Raw genomic sequence first — 19046 nt, forward strand, 5'->3', positions numbered from 1 at the left:
ACTATGTTATTTTTGCTTCAGTTTTTATAAGAAGAGGATATGTCATGAGAGAATAGCTAAGTCTTTAGTTTTTCTCAGTTTGTAGTTCTGATTTTCTCCGGTTTTGAAGCAAATAATTTTGCACGGACGTGAATGTAATTTGGGGTTTTTTTTTACATTGCAAAAGCATAGGCACCTGCTCTCTTCTTTAATACTGTGTGGTGAAGGACAGGTCTCTGTAAGGTTCTGTTCTTTCCTTGTATGCATCATATTGTTGAGGTTTGAAGTTTTTTGTTTTCTCCTGCTTAGCAAGGGAAAACTGAAGAAATAGAGGAACCTAATGGCCCTTGAATATGGTGTCTAAGAAAATAGTTTCCTCCAGAAAGAAATACATATGAAAAAAACCACGTAAACTTCATTATTGCTTGAAAAAACCATATTTGTAAACAAGGATTCTAAAATTATAAAAGAATTATAAAACAAAAGTATAGTTTTTATGTAACTTTGCCTATTAGAAGTTAATACCACTAGAATAACTTGTTGGTAATTGATCACGTTGAAAATCTGTTCATAAGTTCACTGATGGAGGTCTAGTGCTCTAAGAGATTACAAGGGTATTGACTAGTGTAAAAAGTCCTATACAGTAATTGGAAATAATTTGGCATCCTATTTTTTTATAGGCATAGACATATACGAAACAAGCCCCATGCATTCTCGCAGTGTGGTGAAGCATCCAACTCGGAATGTTTTAAGCATGTTGGCAGCAAAAACATCCCTTTCCTCTGGTGTTTCCTTGTAGCACCTGACATATTTTGTTTGTAAATAGTTTCATCAAAAATGTAGCCAGAGCCATACAACCTGCTGCTGTTAAAAAAACATTCTGAAAGATACCTTTTTAAATAGATCTTTCCCTGGAGTTTCATAGGGCACTGAATTTCCACAGATGTTAGCTGAAATGAGTGGGGAGTGTGCAAGGAAGTGAGAGGACGTGTTCAGACTGGAGCAGATGCCAGAGCTATTAACACTGGCAAAGCTTTAGGGCTATTGTCAAGTTTTGCTTTGTTGTATATTTTGCTTTTGTTTCTAGAAGCTGATGTGTTCTGTCAGCTCTGGCCTGGGTGGCATTTAGAGCTGTAGCTCTAAAGTGCTTCCGTGAAAAGATTTTCCTTAAACTTGTCTTTAGTAAGCTAAAGGAAAGCAGTTATAAAGTTCTTCCGCATTAACAGGGATTTTAGGTTCTTGTTTTCTCTATTGTTTTTCAAGCTTTCCCAAAAGAGACTGATGTTTTTGTGGACTTATCAAGGCATCAGTGTTTCAAAATATTAACACCTGAATTTTTTTTTTTCCTTGGAATCCAGTTATTCAGCTGTGAACTATTCAAGTTAAAGTTCAGGTCTTGGGTTTTTACATGTGTTTTGCTACACTTCTTTTATGTGTGCACTTTTAAGAGTGCATAAAACTAAAAAAAAACCTTTGAAGAACATTGGTTCTTCACATTTGAAGTGATTTATAGAACATATCTTTAAGAGAAGAAATAAAATTACATTTACTACATATCAAGTCCTTGTAACTACTCATTTTAGCCTTTCTAACACATTTTTTGCATTGTTTGGATGGGTTTATCATTACTGTGCATTTTTTTTTTCATCTTGCTATTGCTCAAATATCAAGCTACAAATGTTTCTTCAACTTTTTCTGCATTAGAAATGTTTTTAAGAAGACCAATCAATCAATATATCTTTTTTGGTAGTGAACTATCAGAAACTACTAAAGGCATTTTCAGAGGTAACACAGTACTTTTTGTGGCATGTACAGTATCTCTTCTTGTACAGTGTTCAAGGCCAGGCTGGATGGGGCTTTGAGCAGCCTGGTCTAGTGGGAGGTGTCCATCACAGGGGGGTTGGAACTAGGTGATCTTTAAGGTCCCTTCCAACCCAAACCATTCTGTGATTCTGTGATTCTTGATGGTAACCTTAGTGCTAATTCCCAATGGAATGGTAGCACTCACAGTTCCCGTGTAGTTTAGGTCTGTAATGGCACTTGCTTATAGTATTAATTACTCTGTCTTCCTAATAAATTTAGTGCCAAGTGATAAAGGTGTGAGTCTTAATATGAAAAATGTTACGATAAGGAAAGGCTCATTGCAATGTGTTTGCACTTTAAATATTTTTTCCTTTAAATCCTATTAGATTGCTTCACCGAGAGGAAATACGATCTGTAGTTGCCTGTCATCTTTGTCAGCACTCCTTCAAAAGGGATTTGATCTGTGAAGATGAAGTAGTTATTTAACAAATTCCATTTTCTGTATCTCTTGTTGTTCTACATGGTACTATCCTTTCTTTTTCATTTCTTTAATTTTAAAGAACATGATGGATTGAGAGGACTGGAATCTGAAATTTCCACTCTGTGGAAGGTAACTGGGAGGAAAAGATTCCATGTGAGAAGTTTTTCTATTAATAATCCTTGGATTTTTAGCCAGGAAAAATGGAAGAAAACTATCATATTTTTCTGACCATATGCTCCTGGTTTACTTCAGTTTTTAAATGTAAGAAGAAAGGAGATTTGCTTAAATATAAAAGGTAACAAATGACAAAACCGAAGGAAATATATTTTCTGTATTGTATGATGAACTTAAGAAATTTATGCTCACAATTTTCTTTCTGGGATAATAGGTCAGACTAAGGTTTTAAAAATATGTTTAGTGGCTGAACCTTCACAACCACGTTATGTTTAGAAGGACTCAGTTAAGTGTATATAAAAAGCTACAGATGTATATATTTGAGGTTGGAGTATTATATGTTAAACTTAATGATTTAAGTTGTGTTGTTCCTGTTTTTCACTGGTACACCCAAGGAAAGATTGGCTTAGTGGTGAGAGGAAAAAAAATAAGAGTACTGTTTGATTTACACTTGTAAAGATATAAACCAAGACGTAATAATTCCTCTATAGTGGCATGGGTTCAGCTCCACCTGGAATCTTATTTTTATTTCTTTGCCAAAAAGATATTGATCCAACTGGAAGAAATTCAGAGGACAGTAACAAAAAAATGATAAGGGCTTGAATAGGTTGATTTATGAAGAAAGCTTAGAAGAATTGGAAATGTATGGTTTGCCTCACAAATAACTGTGATCGTGGAAGAGGAAAATAAGAAATTGCATATAAATGGGATCTCACTGTAAAAATATTAGATGAAGTGTCCCAGAGAAAGTGGTGGAAGCCTACCACTTAGGTGTTTTAACCTAGGTTAGAAACTGTGCAGTTGGGAATTCTCCGTTGGCAAGGAAGATGGGCTGGAATAACCTCAAGTCTTTTTCTTCCTTTGCTTTTAAAATTCTTCACCTTATGCTTTTAAGAATACCTTTAAAAAGGTGTTTCCTGTCATTTTGCATTTGCACTTTCTAATAGAAGAGTTGCCAGCCTGTGTCTGGTGGTACAGGGACTGTTCCCAAATGCTGGCAACACTCGATATCTTGTGTGAGGGCATTTTTCTAGGCAGGTGAGCCAGCAGCTCCACATGGGCACTTAGTCGTGTTCAGCTGCTGCTTTGCTGGAGTCATTTTTCCTATGGCCCCCACGGGTGGTGGGTGATGTCCCACCTCATCCACCAGCCTGGTGGGATGCCGTTTGTGCTGTGGGACGCACCACCGCGCTGCAGGTGTGGCAGGGGCTGAGGACAGCAGAAGGGCAGCGTTTTGGCCTTCTGCGTGGGAAGGAGGTGTGGTGCGAAGATGAAAGTTTGCACTACAAGTCTGTATGTTACATGAATTTCTGAAGTCTTGGGGTTAGATGCTAAAAGCTCAAAGTTCAGACAAACAAACTGTTTCTCATCTATAGCGGATGTTCTGATTTCCATTTGCACCCTGCTGTGTTGATTGACATTGTCCTACTAAAGCTCACACCACTGGGAAAACTTCGAAAAGTATTCAACCCGATAGTAGTTGCCATAAAAAGATGAAAATAGCTTAAACAGTGATTTGTCAGCAGGCAGTACTACTGTCACTTGTGCACACCCAACTTCATTGGTGCTTGAGAAGCCCACAGCCATGTACATGGACTACATCTACAATTTAGTAATGGCAATAGGAGTCATATCATATGCTGTTTGACTGCCTGAATTTTAGTTTAAATTAAAAATGTTTTAATGTCCACTCTGTTTATCTGCGTGTTAAGAAAAGTTTTTAACTTTTTCTCCTTTAGATTTAGAAAACAACAAAACCTGTTGAAGTACTGTAGTACTTCACTATCTGAAGCTGTTCTGAAAAAGACTCATTAAAATGAACAGGAGGGCTGGCAAATGAAAAACTTCAGTGTTTAGCCATTGGCTCTTACACTACTTGAAAATCTTCATTCCCCTTCGCAAATGTTGGCTTGCATGTTGCCTTCACCATTGCTTCTGGCAGCTACATGTTTGTTTATTTTTACATTCTCCCTCCTGCCATTTCTCCTTCTCCTCCTCTGAGCCTTCTCCAACTTAAGAAGTTTTAATTTATTACCCTGTCTCTGTCATCTTATCTGACTGGAAACTGTCAGAGGAAAACTGCTAGTCTGCCAAAGCAGCAGTGCTGGAAGTGGAAACCAGGTCAACTATTTTATTTTCTTTCTTTTTTTTTAAAAACACATGAAACTTACTAGTGTTCCTCTGACACTGGATGACTTTAATTTCTGTGAAGCTTTCCTGCACCTTTGTGCATGTCTCTTTTTTAAAGAATATTTTAAAATATAAAATAGTCCAAATGTAGAGGCTGTTGTGTACATTTTAGCTCCCCGTATACACACAAAATAGGAGCTGCAGCATATTAATGCTTCTCTGCATGCCAAAAATGGGTCTATATTTTTAGATAGTTCAGCTCAAACCTCTCAAGAAAGAGGGGAAAAACATGTAAGATCTTTCTTCTGTATCCTGCCTGCTGATTTAGAAATATGAGCAAGTATGATTCATCTAACTGGGTTAATAATGACAACTTCATGCATTATGTATGTTTACGTTTGTTGCAAGTAAAATAGGAGCACAGGGAATACAATAGACTGGTAGTAATACACAGGTGATAGCACATAGAAGGAATTAATTTGAATGGGCAAACTTTCTGCAAACTTTTAAAAAGCATGTTGAGTTTTTTCTCCAATTCTTTTAAAGTCACTTTGGACTTTAGGCCCCATGATTTGAAATTTCAGGAACATCCAGAACTTCTGGGTTAATATTTGGGGGCCTGACATTCTTTCTTTCTGACTTAAGGAAAAACTACTTGTCTTGAGTCTGCTGTTGAGAAATGCTTTACTCTTGCTTTGTGCTGAATTGTCTGGATTTGAAGAATAATTAACTGGAGGCAGTGAAAGTATTGATCTTTAGATTAGACATTTGACTGTAACATACTAATACAGTAGAATAACAAAGTAGAAAACTGTGCAAAGGATGAGATCTTAGAGGAGACCTCTTCTGCTTCTCTACCTGGATAGCCATTCTGGATGTGCGTGCCCATAGGTGTGTGTGTGTTCCCTCTGTCTTAGAAAACCATATTTTCTATATTTCTTCAACCTTCCCACGAAGAGGCAATCTGTTTAAGCTCAAAAATTGATGGATGTTCACTTTCTCTGTGATTGCTGGGCTAAAATTTCAAGCAAATATAGTAAGGTAGTATCTTTGAAGAGGAAGGGTTGGGGTTTGGGAGCTTTATTTTAATAGCAGCTGTTGAGTACCACTGGGGATGGGACCTCTGAGTCTGTTCTAGTGAGGCCACCAAGTAACTATAGGGTGATAATGTTCTGTATTTTTCCATTCTGGGGAGGCTGAAGCATCATAACTGAAAATACTTTTTTCTTGAAGTTCCTGTTAGTGTCCTTTCTTCTCTGGATGAGTTACTCTAGAAGGGACTTTGATGTTCCTGAAGAAACAGAAACATCTGTTCCTACATGGTGCAAAGTTCTTTCTGTACTTTGAACCTTTGAAATCCATATGCATTTCAGTGCTTCTTGAAAAAATTGCATTTTAAAAGAACAGCTAACAATAACACCAAAAAAAGAAATGCATCCAAAGGCAACCTTCACAAAACAGCTGTAAAAGTTATTCTGAGTTTTTTTCCATACTGATTTTTACTCTTCAGTGCAATCCATTTGAATTGTTATAGTTTAGACTGTGCATAGACATCATGGCCCATACCTTGAATCACAGAAGATTAGACATAAAGTCTTTCTTTTCCTACTGTGTATACTAGTGTATATTAGTTACTCTCTTATTCCTACTGTCTTTCTTCAGTCTTTTTCCTTATCAAAACACTATCTTGCAGATACTTATCTAAAACCGTAATTATTTTACTGTTGTCTTCATTTGAAATTTTTTTCATCTTGAATTACTTGTTTACTCTTGAATTACTTGCATACTCAAGACCTCATAAAATCCTTGTTTCAAAGTTTGTATGAGGTAAACAAGGCAGATGTATTACTTTTTAAAAATACATAGAAAATATTTGAATATTGGCTTTTTTACAGGCCAGCATTTTTTGTCTTTATAACTTCTGTCAGAATAAGATGCCATGTATTGTGAGAATAGCAGATATGTTTTATGAAACATTCTCTGAAGAGAATGGAAAATAAACAAGATTAATTTAAAATATACAGATGAACTTGAAATATGTAAGGGCTGAAAAATTGCATGATTGTTTTCGTATCATTTAAACAGTGAATTCAAGCAATGTAAAAATTAGTGGTCTTACTTTGCAGTCAGTGTTGGATGAAATATTTATCATCAGCAGTAATTCTGCAGATTTCCTGCTGGCTTGGGTTACAGTGTTTCCAGAGTAAGTTTAATTAACTCACATTGCCTCCATCTTTGGTTACTGGCTGTACTGATAAACATCTTCATAAAGCAGGGTTAGGAAAATAATATCTAAGATTTCCTTGTGGAACACTGTCTCAATTCACACATTTCAAAAAGTATGTTCTGTGTTAAAATATGTTAAATATTTTGATGTAATTTTCTTGTTACAGATTCAGAATATGAACAACATAATCACTTTTCCATTAGACAGTTTGCTGAAGGGAGATCTGAAAGGAGTAAAAGGGGTATGTTTTTGTTCTTAATATTTATATATATCATTGTTGGTACATAAATAAATTGAGCTAGCATATTAATCTTATTTGATGGAAAGCGTGGGATACTAAAGTAATGCATTAGCTTAATAAACAAAAGAAATTTTTAATTTTTTTTTGGTGAATTGAATCATCCCTTCTGTTTGTGGTTTCACATACAGCATGCTCTTGACTATGTATACAAAACAACATTTGAGAAGCTTTAAAAACAGCCCTGAGGGCAGCAGAGAAAGAGGTGTAAGAATTTAGATATTTACTTAATTGTGGAAGGGGTAGTACTTTATTTGAAAGGATTATTATTATTAATATATTTATTTAGCATTCTAAACTTACCTGGAACTATAGAGATTATTAAGAAAGACACATTAGACTGCATGAGCATAGGAATTTTCTTAACAAAGCTGGGATCTGTTTGTGCCCTGCAGGTATTTCGTATTTCAAATAATAATAACTTAGGACTCAAAGGATAGTATGTTTATAATAAATTTTAAAGCCTATGGCCAACAAACTTATTTGGCTTATGCTTCGTTTACTACTGAGCAAACAGGAAGCCACTGGCAGCTATTGTTCTTGGACATCGAAGGAAGAAGAAAAATGTACATAGACTAAAAATGGCCTCCATAAATTACTGGAGGATAAAAAGATTATTTAGTAAGATAGGCTTATCATCTTTGTGTTGCTTGCTTACCACATTTCACTCCTCTTGTTCTTCTCTTTTTCTATGTCCAATAAATACATTTATTACAATGCAATGTTTGCCCCGTGTTCCCGACTTAAAAAAATAATCAAATGCCACTTTGATTAATTTCAAAACTGTTGAAATAACTAGCCGACATGTAAGAATTAGTTCCTAACCTGTAGTTGCAAAGTTTTTCCAGTGCCTGACAGTTAACAGCTATTTTTTTTTTTTTTTTTTTTTTTGGTAGTTGCTAATCTCTTGAACTCCAGCAGAATTTCAACTGCTGCATTTTTATATATCAGTGAAATAATTTTAAAACCTGTTATGATCATTTTATCCAAATTGGCTTCTTCGGAGGGAAAAAATAAAGGGATTTGGAACATAAGTGTTTCAGAATTTTAACAGAATTAGTTATGTCGAGCCGTATGGCCTATACTATTCCCATTAAGTCAGTGGGAAATTGATTTCTTTATCTTCAGTGGGATGGATCAAGTCCTCAGCCAAGGCTATGCCACAGCCTCAGGACAGGTGCCTCTTTCCAGTGGAGCCAGAGATGGAATGATGAGAAAATAGATATGGATTAATTGCATAGCGTGCTCTTGGGATGACATGTGGTTATACCTTTTAAGGAGTAAAATGGAGCTGTAAAAAGCATAGTAAAAAGCATCCTAGAGATGCTTTTAAAAACATGAGTGTATTAATTCTGTGTACAAGATTGTTTTTCCTATGTGCGAGATTGCTTTTACACAATCCTTAGGCGAGCTATTCAAGAAAGGGTGGAGTCCCTTATTCTAGTTGGCTCTGCAAATGGCCAAGGTGTGTCTTCATCATTAGATCCACCATATTTTTCATGTAAATAACTAACTGTATTTTTTTCTTTTTCATGACAGGACTTGAAAAAACCCTTTGATAAAGCTTGGAAGGACTATGAAACAAAAGTGTATGTATCTTTTAAACTTTTATTTAAAAGGGAAGTATAACTGAAATCTATAAAGGTCATTATTTAATGTTAAGGTCCCAGCCCAAAGTCCTAGCTGGGAAGCTGAGCTTTTTTTTTTTTTTCTTCCTTTTTTTTTTTTTTTTTTTCTTAAAACCTGGAACTGTGTGAAAATACAAGTGCATAGACACAATCATTTCAAATTCTGTAACATGCAACTTATTTCAAGACAAAATTGTCTTTTGTGTGTGTGTATGTGTTAGTGTGTGACAGTTCGTGTCTGTGGTAGACCTCTTTGCTTAATGAAGTTCCAAGTAATGAGCATAACGTCTCAGTGTATGTTCTTCCACTGCAAATTCTTATACTTCAATTGAGAAAGTTTTGCTTTAATTGGGAAATATTTTTTTTTTTTCATTTTTAATAGTGTCCACATTACTACCTGTAATCTACTAAATGATAAAATCTACTTCCTTTTCTGTCCTCCTCTACTTTTGGAGGGCAGTACTATATAAAAGGAAAAGTTAGCTACCCTATGTTTTCATCTTTAACTACCAAAAGTGCAGCAACATAATTGTACTTGATGTCCTTTTAAGCATTTGTTGTTGCTGTTTTTTTTTCTTCTCCTCATCAGTGACTAATTCACTATAATTAGCAAGTTTCTTTAGTCAGAAGAGCACAGAAGAAATTATATACTTTGTGCCTGAGTGTTTTCAAATGTCTTAACAAAAAATGTCAAGATTATGCAAGTCGAGATTTAGTACTGGATTTGTTAGCCTAAAACTCTTGTAATGACTCTTTAACATCTTTGGTTCTAGTGTGTCTCATGAGACCATGCCCTATGCTTGAGGTCTCCAGGAAGACGTTATTTGACGCTGAGCCTTTGGCACTTACCAACGAGGTGGTAAGGCTGGTGGGGGCATGAATTTTTTTGCTGCTACCAATCCAAAACTGCCCATGATTCCAGATTGATCCAGTAACCTTGGGAAACCACATTTAATTAGTGCAGTTTATTTAAAGATATAGGTATTTTCTGCATTTCATGCCAAGGTTGGATGCTCTTAGCAAGTGTCTTGTGCACTGGAAGTGGATGAATACCTATGTGAGTCTTGTCAACTATGTCTCATGCTGAGCGTTCAGCCCAGTTTACTATAGGACACTTTTTTGAAGGTGCCCGATGCACATTATAAACAGCTATAAAATTAGTTTTCATAGCAGAATTTTATATCCAGCTAAATTAATCAAATGAGTCAACAAAGCTGAGCAACTAAAATCAAACATAATTAATTTTGGTATCTTGAAAATCTTCAAGTGGTTTAGTGCCCTACATCAGAACAGTTGTTTCCTGGCTTGACCAAGTCAATTGTATCAGCACAGCCAATAATCTCTGAAACAGAATCTTATAGTGGGTTTTATTGCTTGTTCTAGTGTTACCTGGATTGTGGCTATTGGCTAAATTTCATGTCACACATCCATCATCTTTGATCTTCTGAAATGGTGCTGCATGTGTCAGGCCATTTCTAATGGTACAGGTCCAGAAGAATCATATATGATGACACTGTTTAACATAAATAGCTTGCAGATCCCCAGCCACCTAGATTGGCTGAGAATCTAGCACTATTTTTTAATTTTTTTTTTAATTGCACAAAGTTATAATGATTATCTGGTTGGTACCCACTGTTGTATGCAAACAGACTTCAGAAATTATTCCTGTAGGTGGTTTACTTAAAAAAGCAACAAGTTTAGCAAGTTAGTTAAATTTCATTCCTTTTGTGAATAAGAACGGTCTAATTACTGCTTTCTAGGCTCAGTTGTGAAGAAGACCTGAGTGGCTTTTGGTTTTTGAAACTGCCTCGCTACAGCTGGATTTTCATAACAAGACATTCTGAAATGTTGAGATAAACCTCCAGTCTGAATCCTTGGAACACTGTGATGGCTCCAGTGTTTCGTGTTCTTAATATCAGTGAATTTGGTGCCGTGCCAGCTATCGGCTGTTGAAGTAATTAAGATTTCTAACCATTGCCCATAGCAGTAGTTGATCTCTGAGGATGGGCCATAAAGAACAGTCCTGTAATTTAGTCTGCTATTGTCTACCTGTGCTTGATTGCTGGATCTGAACGCTTGTTTACTTACGTGTAACTCCTTCATAGTGACATCCCACAAAGTTTATGCGCAGAATTTAAAATACATTTGCACGCTGCTGGGACACATACCAAGAACGCTGTTACTACTGGACCGAGATCTCTGATGCTTTTAGAATTTCTGATAGAATATTCACCAGGATGAGTATGTTGCAGCAATGTAAAGATTTATACTTAGATCCTCAGTTTGGTCAGAGCAGGTGGTCTGTTTCAGAGTCTTTCAGAGTCAGGTGTTCTAGAAATATTTTTACTTGCTTTTTTAACCTAGTTAAGTACTTGAGAAGTAAAAATGCCATAGAAAATGTATTTGAATCTGCATATTTGGGGATTCTCATTTGAGTTAAAGGACAGTAGATACTTGGAAACATTGTCGTGTATGTTATTTTGTTCAGGATCTGAAAATGTGATGTTGACATGTTTATTTTCTGTCTGTGGGATTGAATCCAATGCTGCTTGTATGATATCATGAGGTTTGGTTGTGGTTTGGTTTTTTTTTTCCTTTTAACCAACAGTCCTGTAGAAAGCCTACTCTATGACTTTGCTTTCAAATTAGACACTTGGGTTTTGATCTGAAACAGGTTCCTTTTTCCGCTGGAAGGAGATACCTCTTTACATGTTACCTCTAGTTTCTGCAAGTTTTTTTTAACAAATGAAGCACACCTCCTTGACAATGCTTATTTCTAAGCTATTTATGTGTCAGGTTATTCAACATGCAAAAACAGAAGGTAGCATGTGTTCATCAGGAAATTCTTTCAGATCCATTACCATTTTCCGTGATATTTCCTGGTGGTGGGCTGGTACAATTTATTTGTGCTCTAGTTTTTTTAAGTGGTTAGATGAAAGTTCCACATCAATATTCTAGAGTTTAAAGCTCTTAGTCTAGCCTGTTGAACTCCTTCACTTTGATCAAGACCAAAGGATCATCTGCTTGAGGCTTGGGATAGGGAGCCTGGGAATTCTATGTACAGGAGAATTCTTTAAAACAAGGGGCTTTTTTTGTGTGTGTGTCTGATTGTTTTACAACAGCAGAAGTTACTTATTGTGGCTTAAGTTTGGCAGTTGGGGAATATTGTTTTTCAGTGCAAGCTGCCTCAATTCTACCCAAGGAGCAAACCAATTTTCCATAGTTCTGTTGAGTTAAATTCAGACTGGAACTTCCTCAAGACCCCTGCCCCTGCAGCAGGACTGTGGGATTTGTCAGATCCTCTTGCACATAAGATCAGTTCCCAGAAAAATTGAGAAGTTGCCAGCTGCCAGCTGTCATTATTAGGCGTTGATCTTTACGAATCAGAGACGGGAAGTTTAATGATGTGATTTTGAAGGTGAGAATTTTAATTCGAGCCTGAATCTGTTCCAGTCTGCTTTATCATCTACTGAATTTTGGACATAGGAAAACAGTGAGGTTTTTCTGGGTTGCTATTATATATGCCACTGAGGCTTCTTGAGATAATAACTGTTTTGATTCTGTGGCTGTCCGAAATGGATCTGAACTTCCTTATAGCTGTGCATTTTGGTCATCTGTAGCAGTGGGTAGACACTGAGTCATCTCAAGAATTCTTGATCGTGAATTGAATTTCTTTGTGGTAATAGCTTCACAGTCTCTGCCTTGACAAAAAGGGCAAAGGGACTGGGAGAGCTGACCTCAGTCTCACCTACAGCTTGTGCTGCCAGAGTGGGATGGTGGATGGTAGGTGTTGATAGCCAGAGGTTTGCTCAGCCTTCTTCAGTCTCTTACCTTCGATGACTCCTTTTTTGGACTGTGCCTTTTAGTTCTTTGTTTTTTTCCTTTCTTTTTCTCTTCCCTTTAGGTTGACAAAACTGTAAAGGCTGCTTGGCTGCTCTTTATCTGCATATCCCTCTGTATCATATGCTTAAAATCATACCGTTCATCTGCATTTCCTAGTCACAAGTACAGACCTGTGAAGCTAAGTGTCAGATATCAAAGTGGTATTTTTGTAGTCTGTGTAGAAGTAACAGTACCTTCATCCTGATTTCTGTCTCGGTAGGCTGTCTTTATAAGGAAGAATTGGAGCTTATTTACCTCAATATCTCATCTCTCTTACTTGCACCTTTGTGATGACATATCTGGTGCTAATATACCCAGGTGTGACCCATTTGAAAAGAAATTCAGTTAATTCAAAAATGACGTTTGTCTTGCTTTTTCCCCATAGCAATTTCTGGGATGCTACTTCAAGCTCTGTATGTAATTAAGTGTGCTTAAAAATTACTATGTATCTAGTTTTGTTTGGGAGAGTGATGTTCAGATCCATTCTTAAACTCATGGATCACCGTCCATCAGTGTTGATTATTATGCAACTTCTTCACTCTGTAGCTGCCTAACTTCTCGGGGTATTTTCCTGAACATCACCTGAGCCGAAGTAACTGAGGGAGGGTGGATACATTTTTCTTAATACCTTGGGACTGTTGTCGAATAAGGGAGTAAGAGGAGCAAATAACCCCGGAGCTTTATGCAAGCCTACCTCCATCAAAAAGCTGGGAACATCCTGAGGTGACATTCATGAATAATTCATCTTTTCTCACCATCAGTCATTAACATGCTTCAGTTGAAGCCATAAAGATTTTAAAATGTTTTTAAAGCTTTAAAGTAGTTAAAAGCAGTGCATTTCTCTTAGGACCTCAGTTACAGCCTTTGTTTCCCATATAAGAACTGCCACCACGGCACCGCAGCGGGATTAGTCTGTCTGTGTCCTTTGGGTAGAATTGGTGCAGACTGGGCTCTTTTTGTTTTGAGGCAGTTGCTTTCCCCCACGTACTTAAACACTAACGGCAGACACGCCGGGGGAGCATATGGGGAAGGAGTACACATGTCATAAAAACTGCTCATTCTCCCAGCAGGCAGACCATAATCAACAAGGCGGCAAGCCAGATTTCACCCACATTCTTCAGTTTAATCCGTCCTGTTGTGGTAGATTTTGAGGTAAAGACATTGTATTAATTTTTCACAGGAAATACAAGCATTAACTTACTGAAGCATGTTATTTACTCATTTTTTAGCTGAATAGTAGTGTCTGTATTCCAGACATAAACCTGTCTTTCCTGAAAAGAAAGAAATGTTAATTTTTTTAATAAAGGTGTCTTACTTTTAGGCCTGTAAATATATATTATCTTCAGAAGTCCTTAGATAGTAAGTGTTGTGCTAATGCTATGAAACGTAAATGTTTAATGAAAACTAACAGGCTTTTCCTGGGAAGGCTGGCTCCCTCTCCTTCTTCGCCGTTCTCCTTGGAAAAACCGGGCATGAGGTCTGTTATGCACAAGTGAGTGAAGAGAACAAGTTGTTTGAATGTGCTTATGAGATTATGAGATCAAGGCAGTAGGCTGGGGTGCATTACGTTACAGTGTGGAAATGCAAGCACTTGTATCTGGATATAACTATCATTAATGATTTGTTTCTGAACCATTTGAAGCCAATGGAAGAATGAACAAATTCTGCAGGCTTCTGTAAAGACGTCTGCATAACAATTTGATTAAGTGATGATATTTCCAGTTTGGTAAAATAATTTTTTAAATAATATATAAAAAACTTACCTGAAAAATATGCAAATTTTCTCAAATTACTTCTTCAGAGCTCTAACTTGACTCAGTAGATCATTGATATTCATAGACTGTAGGTATTTCTGCCTCATTTCCTTTTAAAGCATGTACATAAGACAAAGCGGAGGTCGCATCTTGAAAATAGTGGCATAGAATGAAAGTGCTAAATGAGGTAGCTTTAATATAGAGTCATAGAATAGAATAATATAATCATTTAGGTTGGAAAAGACTTTTAAGATCATCAAGTCCAACCGTAAACCTAACACTGCCAAGTTCACCACTAAACCAAGTCCCTAAGTGCCACGTCTACACGTACCTCCAGGGATGGGGACTCAACCACTTCCCTGGGCAGCCGGTTCCAATGCTTAATAGCTTTTTCAGTGAAGAAATTTTTCCTAATATCCAATCTAAATCTCCCCTGATACAACTTGAGGCCATTTTTTCTTGCCCTATTGCCTGTTACTTGGGAGAAGAGACCAGCTCCCACTTGGCTACAACCTCCTTTCAGGTAGTTGCAGAAAGCGATAAGGTCTCCCCTCAGCCTCCTTGTCTCCAGGCTAAACAACCCCAGCTCCCTCGGCCACTTCTCATAGACTCCAGACCCCTCACCAGCTTTGTTGTCCTTCTCTGGAACTGCTCCAGCACCTCAATGTCTTTCTTGTAGTGAGGGGACCAAAACTGAACACAGGACTTGAGGTGGGGCCTCACCAGTGCCGAGTACAGGGGGACGATCCTTTCCCTAGTCCTACTCACCACACTGTTCCTGATACAGACTAGGATGCTGTTGGCCTTCTTGGCTACCTGGGCACACTGCTGGCTCATATTCAGCTGGCTGTCAACCAATAGCCCCAGATCCTTTTCCACCAGGCAGCTTTCCAGCCACTCTTCCCCAAGCCTGTAGCGCTGCATGGGGTTGTTGTGACCCAAGTGCAGGACCCGGCACTTGGCCTTGTTGCACCTCATACAGTTGGCCTCAGCCCATCGATCTGACCTGTCCGGATCCCTCTGTAGAGCCTTCCTACCCTCAAGCAGATCAACATTCCCGCCCAACTTGGTGTCATCTGCAAACTTACTGAGGGTGCACTTGATCTCTCATCCAGATCACTGATAAAGATATTGAAGAGAACTGGCCCCGGTAGTGATCCCTGGGGACCGCCACTCGTGACCGGCCACCAACTGGATTTAACTCCATTCACCACCGCTCTTTGGACCCAGACATACAGCTAGTCTTTTACCCAGCGAAGAGTACACCCATCCAAGCCATGAGCACCCAGTTTCTCCAGTAGAATGCTGGGGAAAATGGTGTCTAAGGCTTTGCTAAAGTCCAGGTAAACAACATCCACAATATGCTGCTTTGAGCCTGAGATTTCATACTAAGTGTTTTTGTTTTGAAAGAGATTACCTACAAATTAAATAGAAAAAGCTTTGAATGGGTCTGCAGATATTATCGATGAAATATTGAAATGATTTGGACGTGTTTTGCCGGCTCTGCCCTCTTCTCCACCATCCTCTAGTGCAGGATGACCGAAGGGGAAAAGCTTTCCAGCATTTTCAAAGGGAAAAGATAACTTCTTCATTCAAGACTTGGGTGATAAGAGAGTCGTGCTTTACAATCAACGTTGTAGTAGGGTAAAATGTAGCTCTTCCACTGAAAGGCTAGGGTGCCAGAGCTGAGATTGGACTCTCGGGCTGAAAAGGAAGTCTAGACAAAGAAAGGACATTTGAAATTAAAATGCGTAATATTATTGTGTCAGACAAAATAGCCCTTGGAAGCACTTCATTTTCCAGAGTGCTCCCCATTTAAGTCTGTGCCTCCCAGGTGCTATTCCCAATCTCTGCTCCTTCTCATGTACGTACCCAGACTCAGCCTGGGTTACTGCTGTATGGGGAAGGAGAGGAAGAAGGACAGAATGGCTGCCCAGCCAGCCAGTTCACTACTGCTGCATGTACACAGGGTGTTCTAGTTGTTTACCCTCTGAAAATAAACACCTGTCTTTGGCATGTTAAAGAGTAAAATAGGTCCTGTCCTTTTTAAAGTTTAAAAAAAAAAAGCCTACTTTGATGTTTATTTATGCTATCATATGTATGACAAAATTGATTTCTTTGAAATACAAATTAAAATTTATACTGAAAAAACAGTTGGTTTTCACATTGGAGCTGTAAAAATAGTCATATAGTAGAAACTGAATGGGCAGGACCATTTATTTTGTATCTGATCGACTTTTCTGTTGTAATTCTTCATCCTGTGTTTCAGCTTTACTTGTCTGTTACACAAATCTGAGCTCACTGTATATTAGCCATGTGCAGCTGCGTTGTAAATGGACTGAAGTGTGCTCCGATTTTAATCTTAGTCAGCAAAGTCTATATACGTGACATGTGCTGCATGAGCTTCAAGAACATCAGCTTTACAAAACATTTGCATCTTTCTTATTGCTTCTAGAGGATTTTTCTAGTTTTCCTAATTTTCTTATTAATTTTATGTAATTGATCTGCCTGGAAAACCTGAATACCCTGCAAAATTTGGAAATCCCACAATGGTACCTCGTAGAACTGTCTTTGCCAGCAGGATTTGGTTAATGTCACTGTAGAGTGACACTTGAAGCTGAGTTGACCCTTGCATATGGATAGGAAACACAGCCAACCTTTAGCACTCCAAAGATTTGCCTGCAACACTGCTGTACACAGTTTCTTTGTTTCCCTAGAAACAAAGTGCTCTGTAGTATCAGTCAGATTGGAGGTAGCATATTACTGTAGAAAAACAACAGGTTAAATTCAGGATTACAAAGCTGAAAATGTACATAGAGACTAAAAGCACCAATAATAAGGAAATGCAAATGTGAAATGCACCATCGTGTATCTCTGGTGCTTGTCAACAAGAGATGGTTGGGTTTTTTTGTAAAGCATCTCTGAAATTTTTGAAGCCGTGGAGCCTGAAGCTCCAGCAGCTGGCTTCAAGGGTGTCTTATTTCTCTGAATTACTTGGTAGATGTCGTTACACTTTAGTCTTGGTTTCACTACTTTTTGCCTGTGGAGTATGATTTATCCTTTAAAGAGTAGAAAGGACTCTTTCACCGAAATCTAGCTCTTTCTTTAGAAGGAATTGAATTTCTTAAAACGACGTATGCTGTAATATTGTGCATAATGTTTGACTCTTTGGCAGTATTGTCTTTTTGGTTTACCTAACATCTAGGGACACCTTATAACATATTAATAAGCTCTTAAGATTTTAGAAGTGGTTATGTCATCCTATGTTCGACTCTTGTTCTCTGTAAACGATGAAAATATAACTATCAATTTCTATTGTATTGTTAGATTTGACTCACGTTTCAAGTGAATTCTCTGGTCTCATGAATTAGATTAATGTGGAAATTGAGAGAATTAAAACTGTCCTGGATCTTTGCTCTGAGGTTTGACTTTCTTAGAACTATGAAGTATGATATAGTCTAAACTCTCCTAGAGTGCGTGCTAGAAAGGAGATGCATATGTGTAATTTTCTGTGAATCTTTGTAATGGTTTCTCTTCCTTATTCACAGTTAACATCTGGTTAATTCTTGTGTTTGGACTCTGTATTCTGTGTCTACAAAATGGCATAATTGGCAATAAGTGGGTAAGAGTACAGACTTATTTTTGATGAAAACAGAACATTCTGTAACCGAAGTTTTCTGCAGGCGAGCGAAGGTTTTTCAGAATATTTAGCCTGCCTGCTTCTGGCGGGATGCAATGGGGTGAGGAGGAGCGCAGAGCTGGCTGGATGTTCTGCCTGCTGGGATACTGCTCGGAGCTGGCTCTGCTGTGCCTGCCAGTACCGGGAGCGCAGTGGAGCTTTCTGAATTGCTGTTCAAAACATTTCCCTGTGGGAATGTTATGGGATGGGATTAATGGGATTAATTCTAGTTTTCCCTTGCTGCTTGAGGTGTAAGAGGAGGCAGTTCCTTGTTCTTGAGAACTGTAAATACAGAATATATTGTTGACTGGAAGTCCTTAGACCATCTAGGATGTTTTCCCATAAGCTGTTAGGGTAATGTTAACATCAGGTTAAGAGAGCACTTGAGACATGTCGTCCTTTCAGAGAGAGAGCTGAGAGACACTTGACTGCCCAAGAGGAGGTATGACAGTGCCTGTGTTATTTGTTCCTCTCATCTGCTTCCTGTATTCCTGTGTAATGCTTCCTCTTCAAAAGCAGTATAGCATTTCCCCAGGAAGCTCTTTCCAGAATTTTCAGCTTCTAAACAGTACAAGTGGCATACTAAAAGTCTTTTGCCAAAAAGTAAACACCCTCATGTATTTTCTTTTATTAATGTCTTTTTTCATAGCAGGCTTGTCTAACTTGGTAGTATAATTATGCTACCGCCTTTGGAAATAATATGGAGAAGGGCTGTAACAAACACACAAGTGCGTTTAGGGGAGTTATACTGTATGGCAAACATTGGTTATTCATTTACATTCTGCAGGAGAACCTGTTTTATTCAGAGCTCTTGGAAAACGTTCGTGGAAACTTTTAGGGAATTAGGACAGCTGGTCTAGCAGACTTTGGAGTCTGCAACGCAGCCGGCTGGCTGGCATTCCCAGTGCCAACTGGCTCAGTAGCAAGTAGAGATGGCAACTGTGATTTTGGCTTCGGGAACCCTGTATATATAGAAGATGACTTGATGACAGGCAAGACTCAATAAAGCTG

At 38.0% G+C, this 19046-nt stretch overlaps 1 protein-coding gene across 2 annotated transcripts in view; it reads left to right on the forward strand.

Moving 5' to 3' along the window:
• ASAP2 (ArfGAP with SH3 domain, ankyrin repeat and PH domain 2) overlaps positions 1–19046 on the forward strand; it is a 93107-nt gene that overhangs the window by 29677 nt on the left and 44384 nt on the right. For both annotated transcript variants that reach the window (XM_063330446.1, XM_063330445.1), the window contains exons 4-5: positions 6961–7035; positions 8632–8681. In XM_063330446.1, coding sequence (XP_063186516.1) covers positions 6961–7035; positions 8632–8681 — 125 coding nt within the window. The remainder of the gene's footprint in view (positions 1–6960; positions 7036–8631; positions 8682–19046) is intronic.

The sequence above is a fragment of the Chroicocephalus ridibundus genome, chromosome 3, assembly GCF_963924245.1.
Source record: "Chroicocephalus ridibundus chromosome 3, bChrRid1.1, whole genome shotgun sequence".
NCBI lineage: Eukaryota > Metazoa > Chordata > Aves > Charadriiformes > Laridae > Chroicocephalus > Chroicocephalus ridibundus.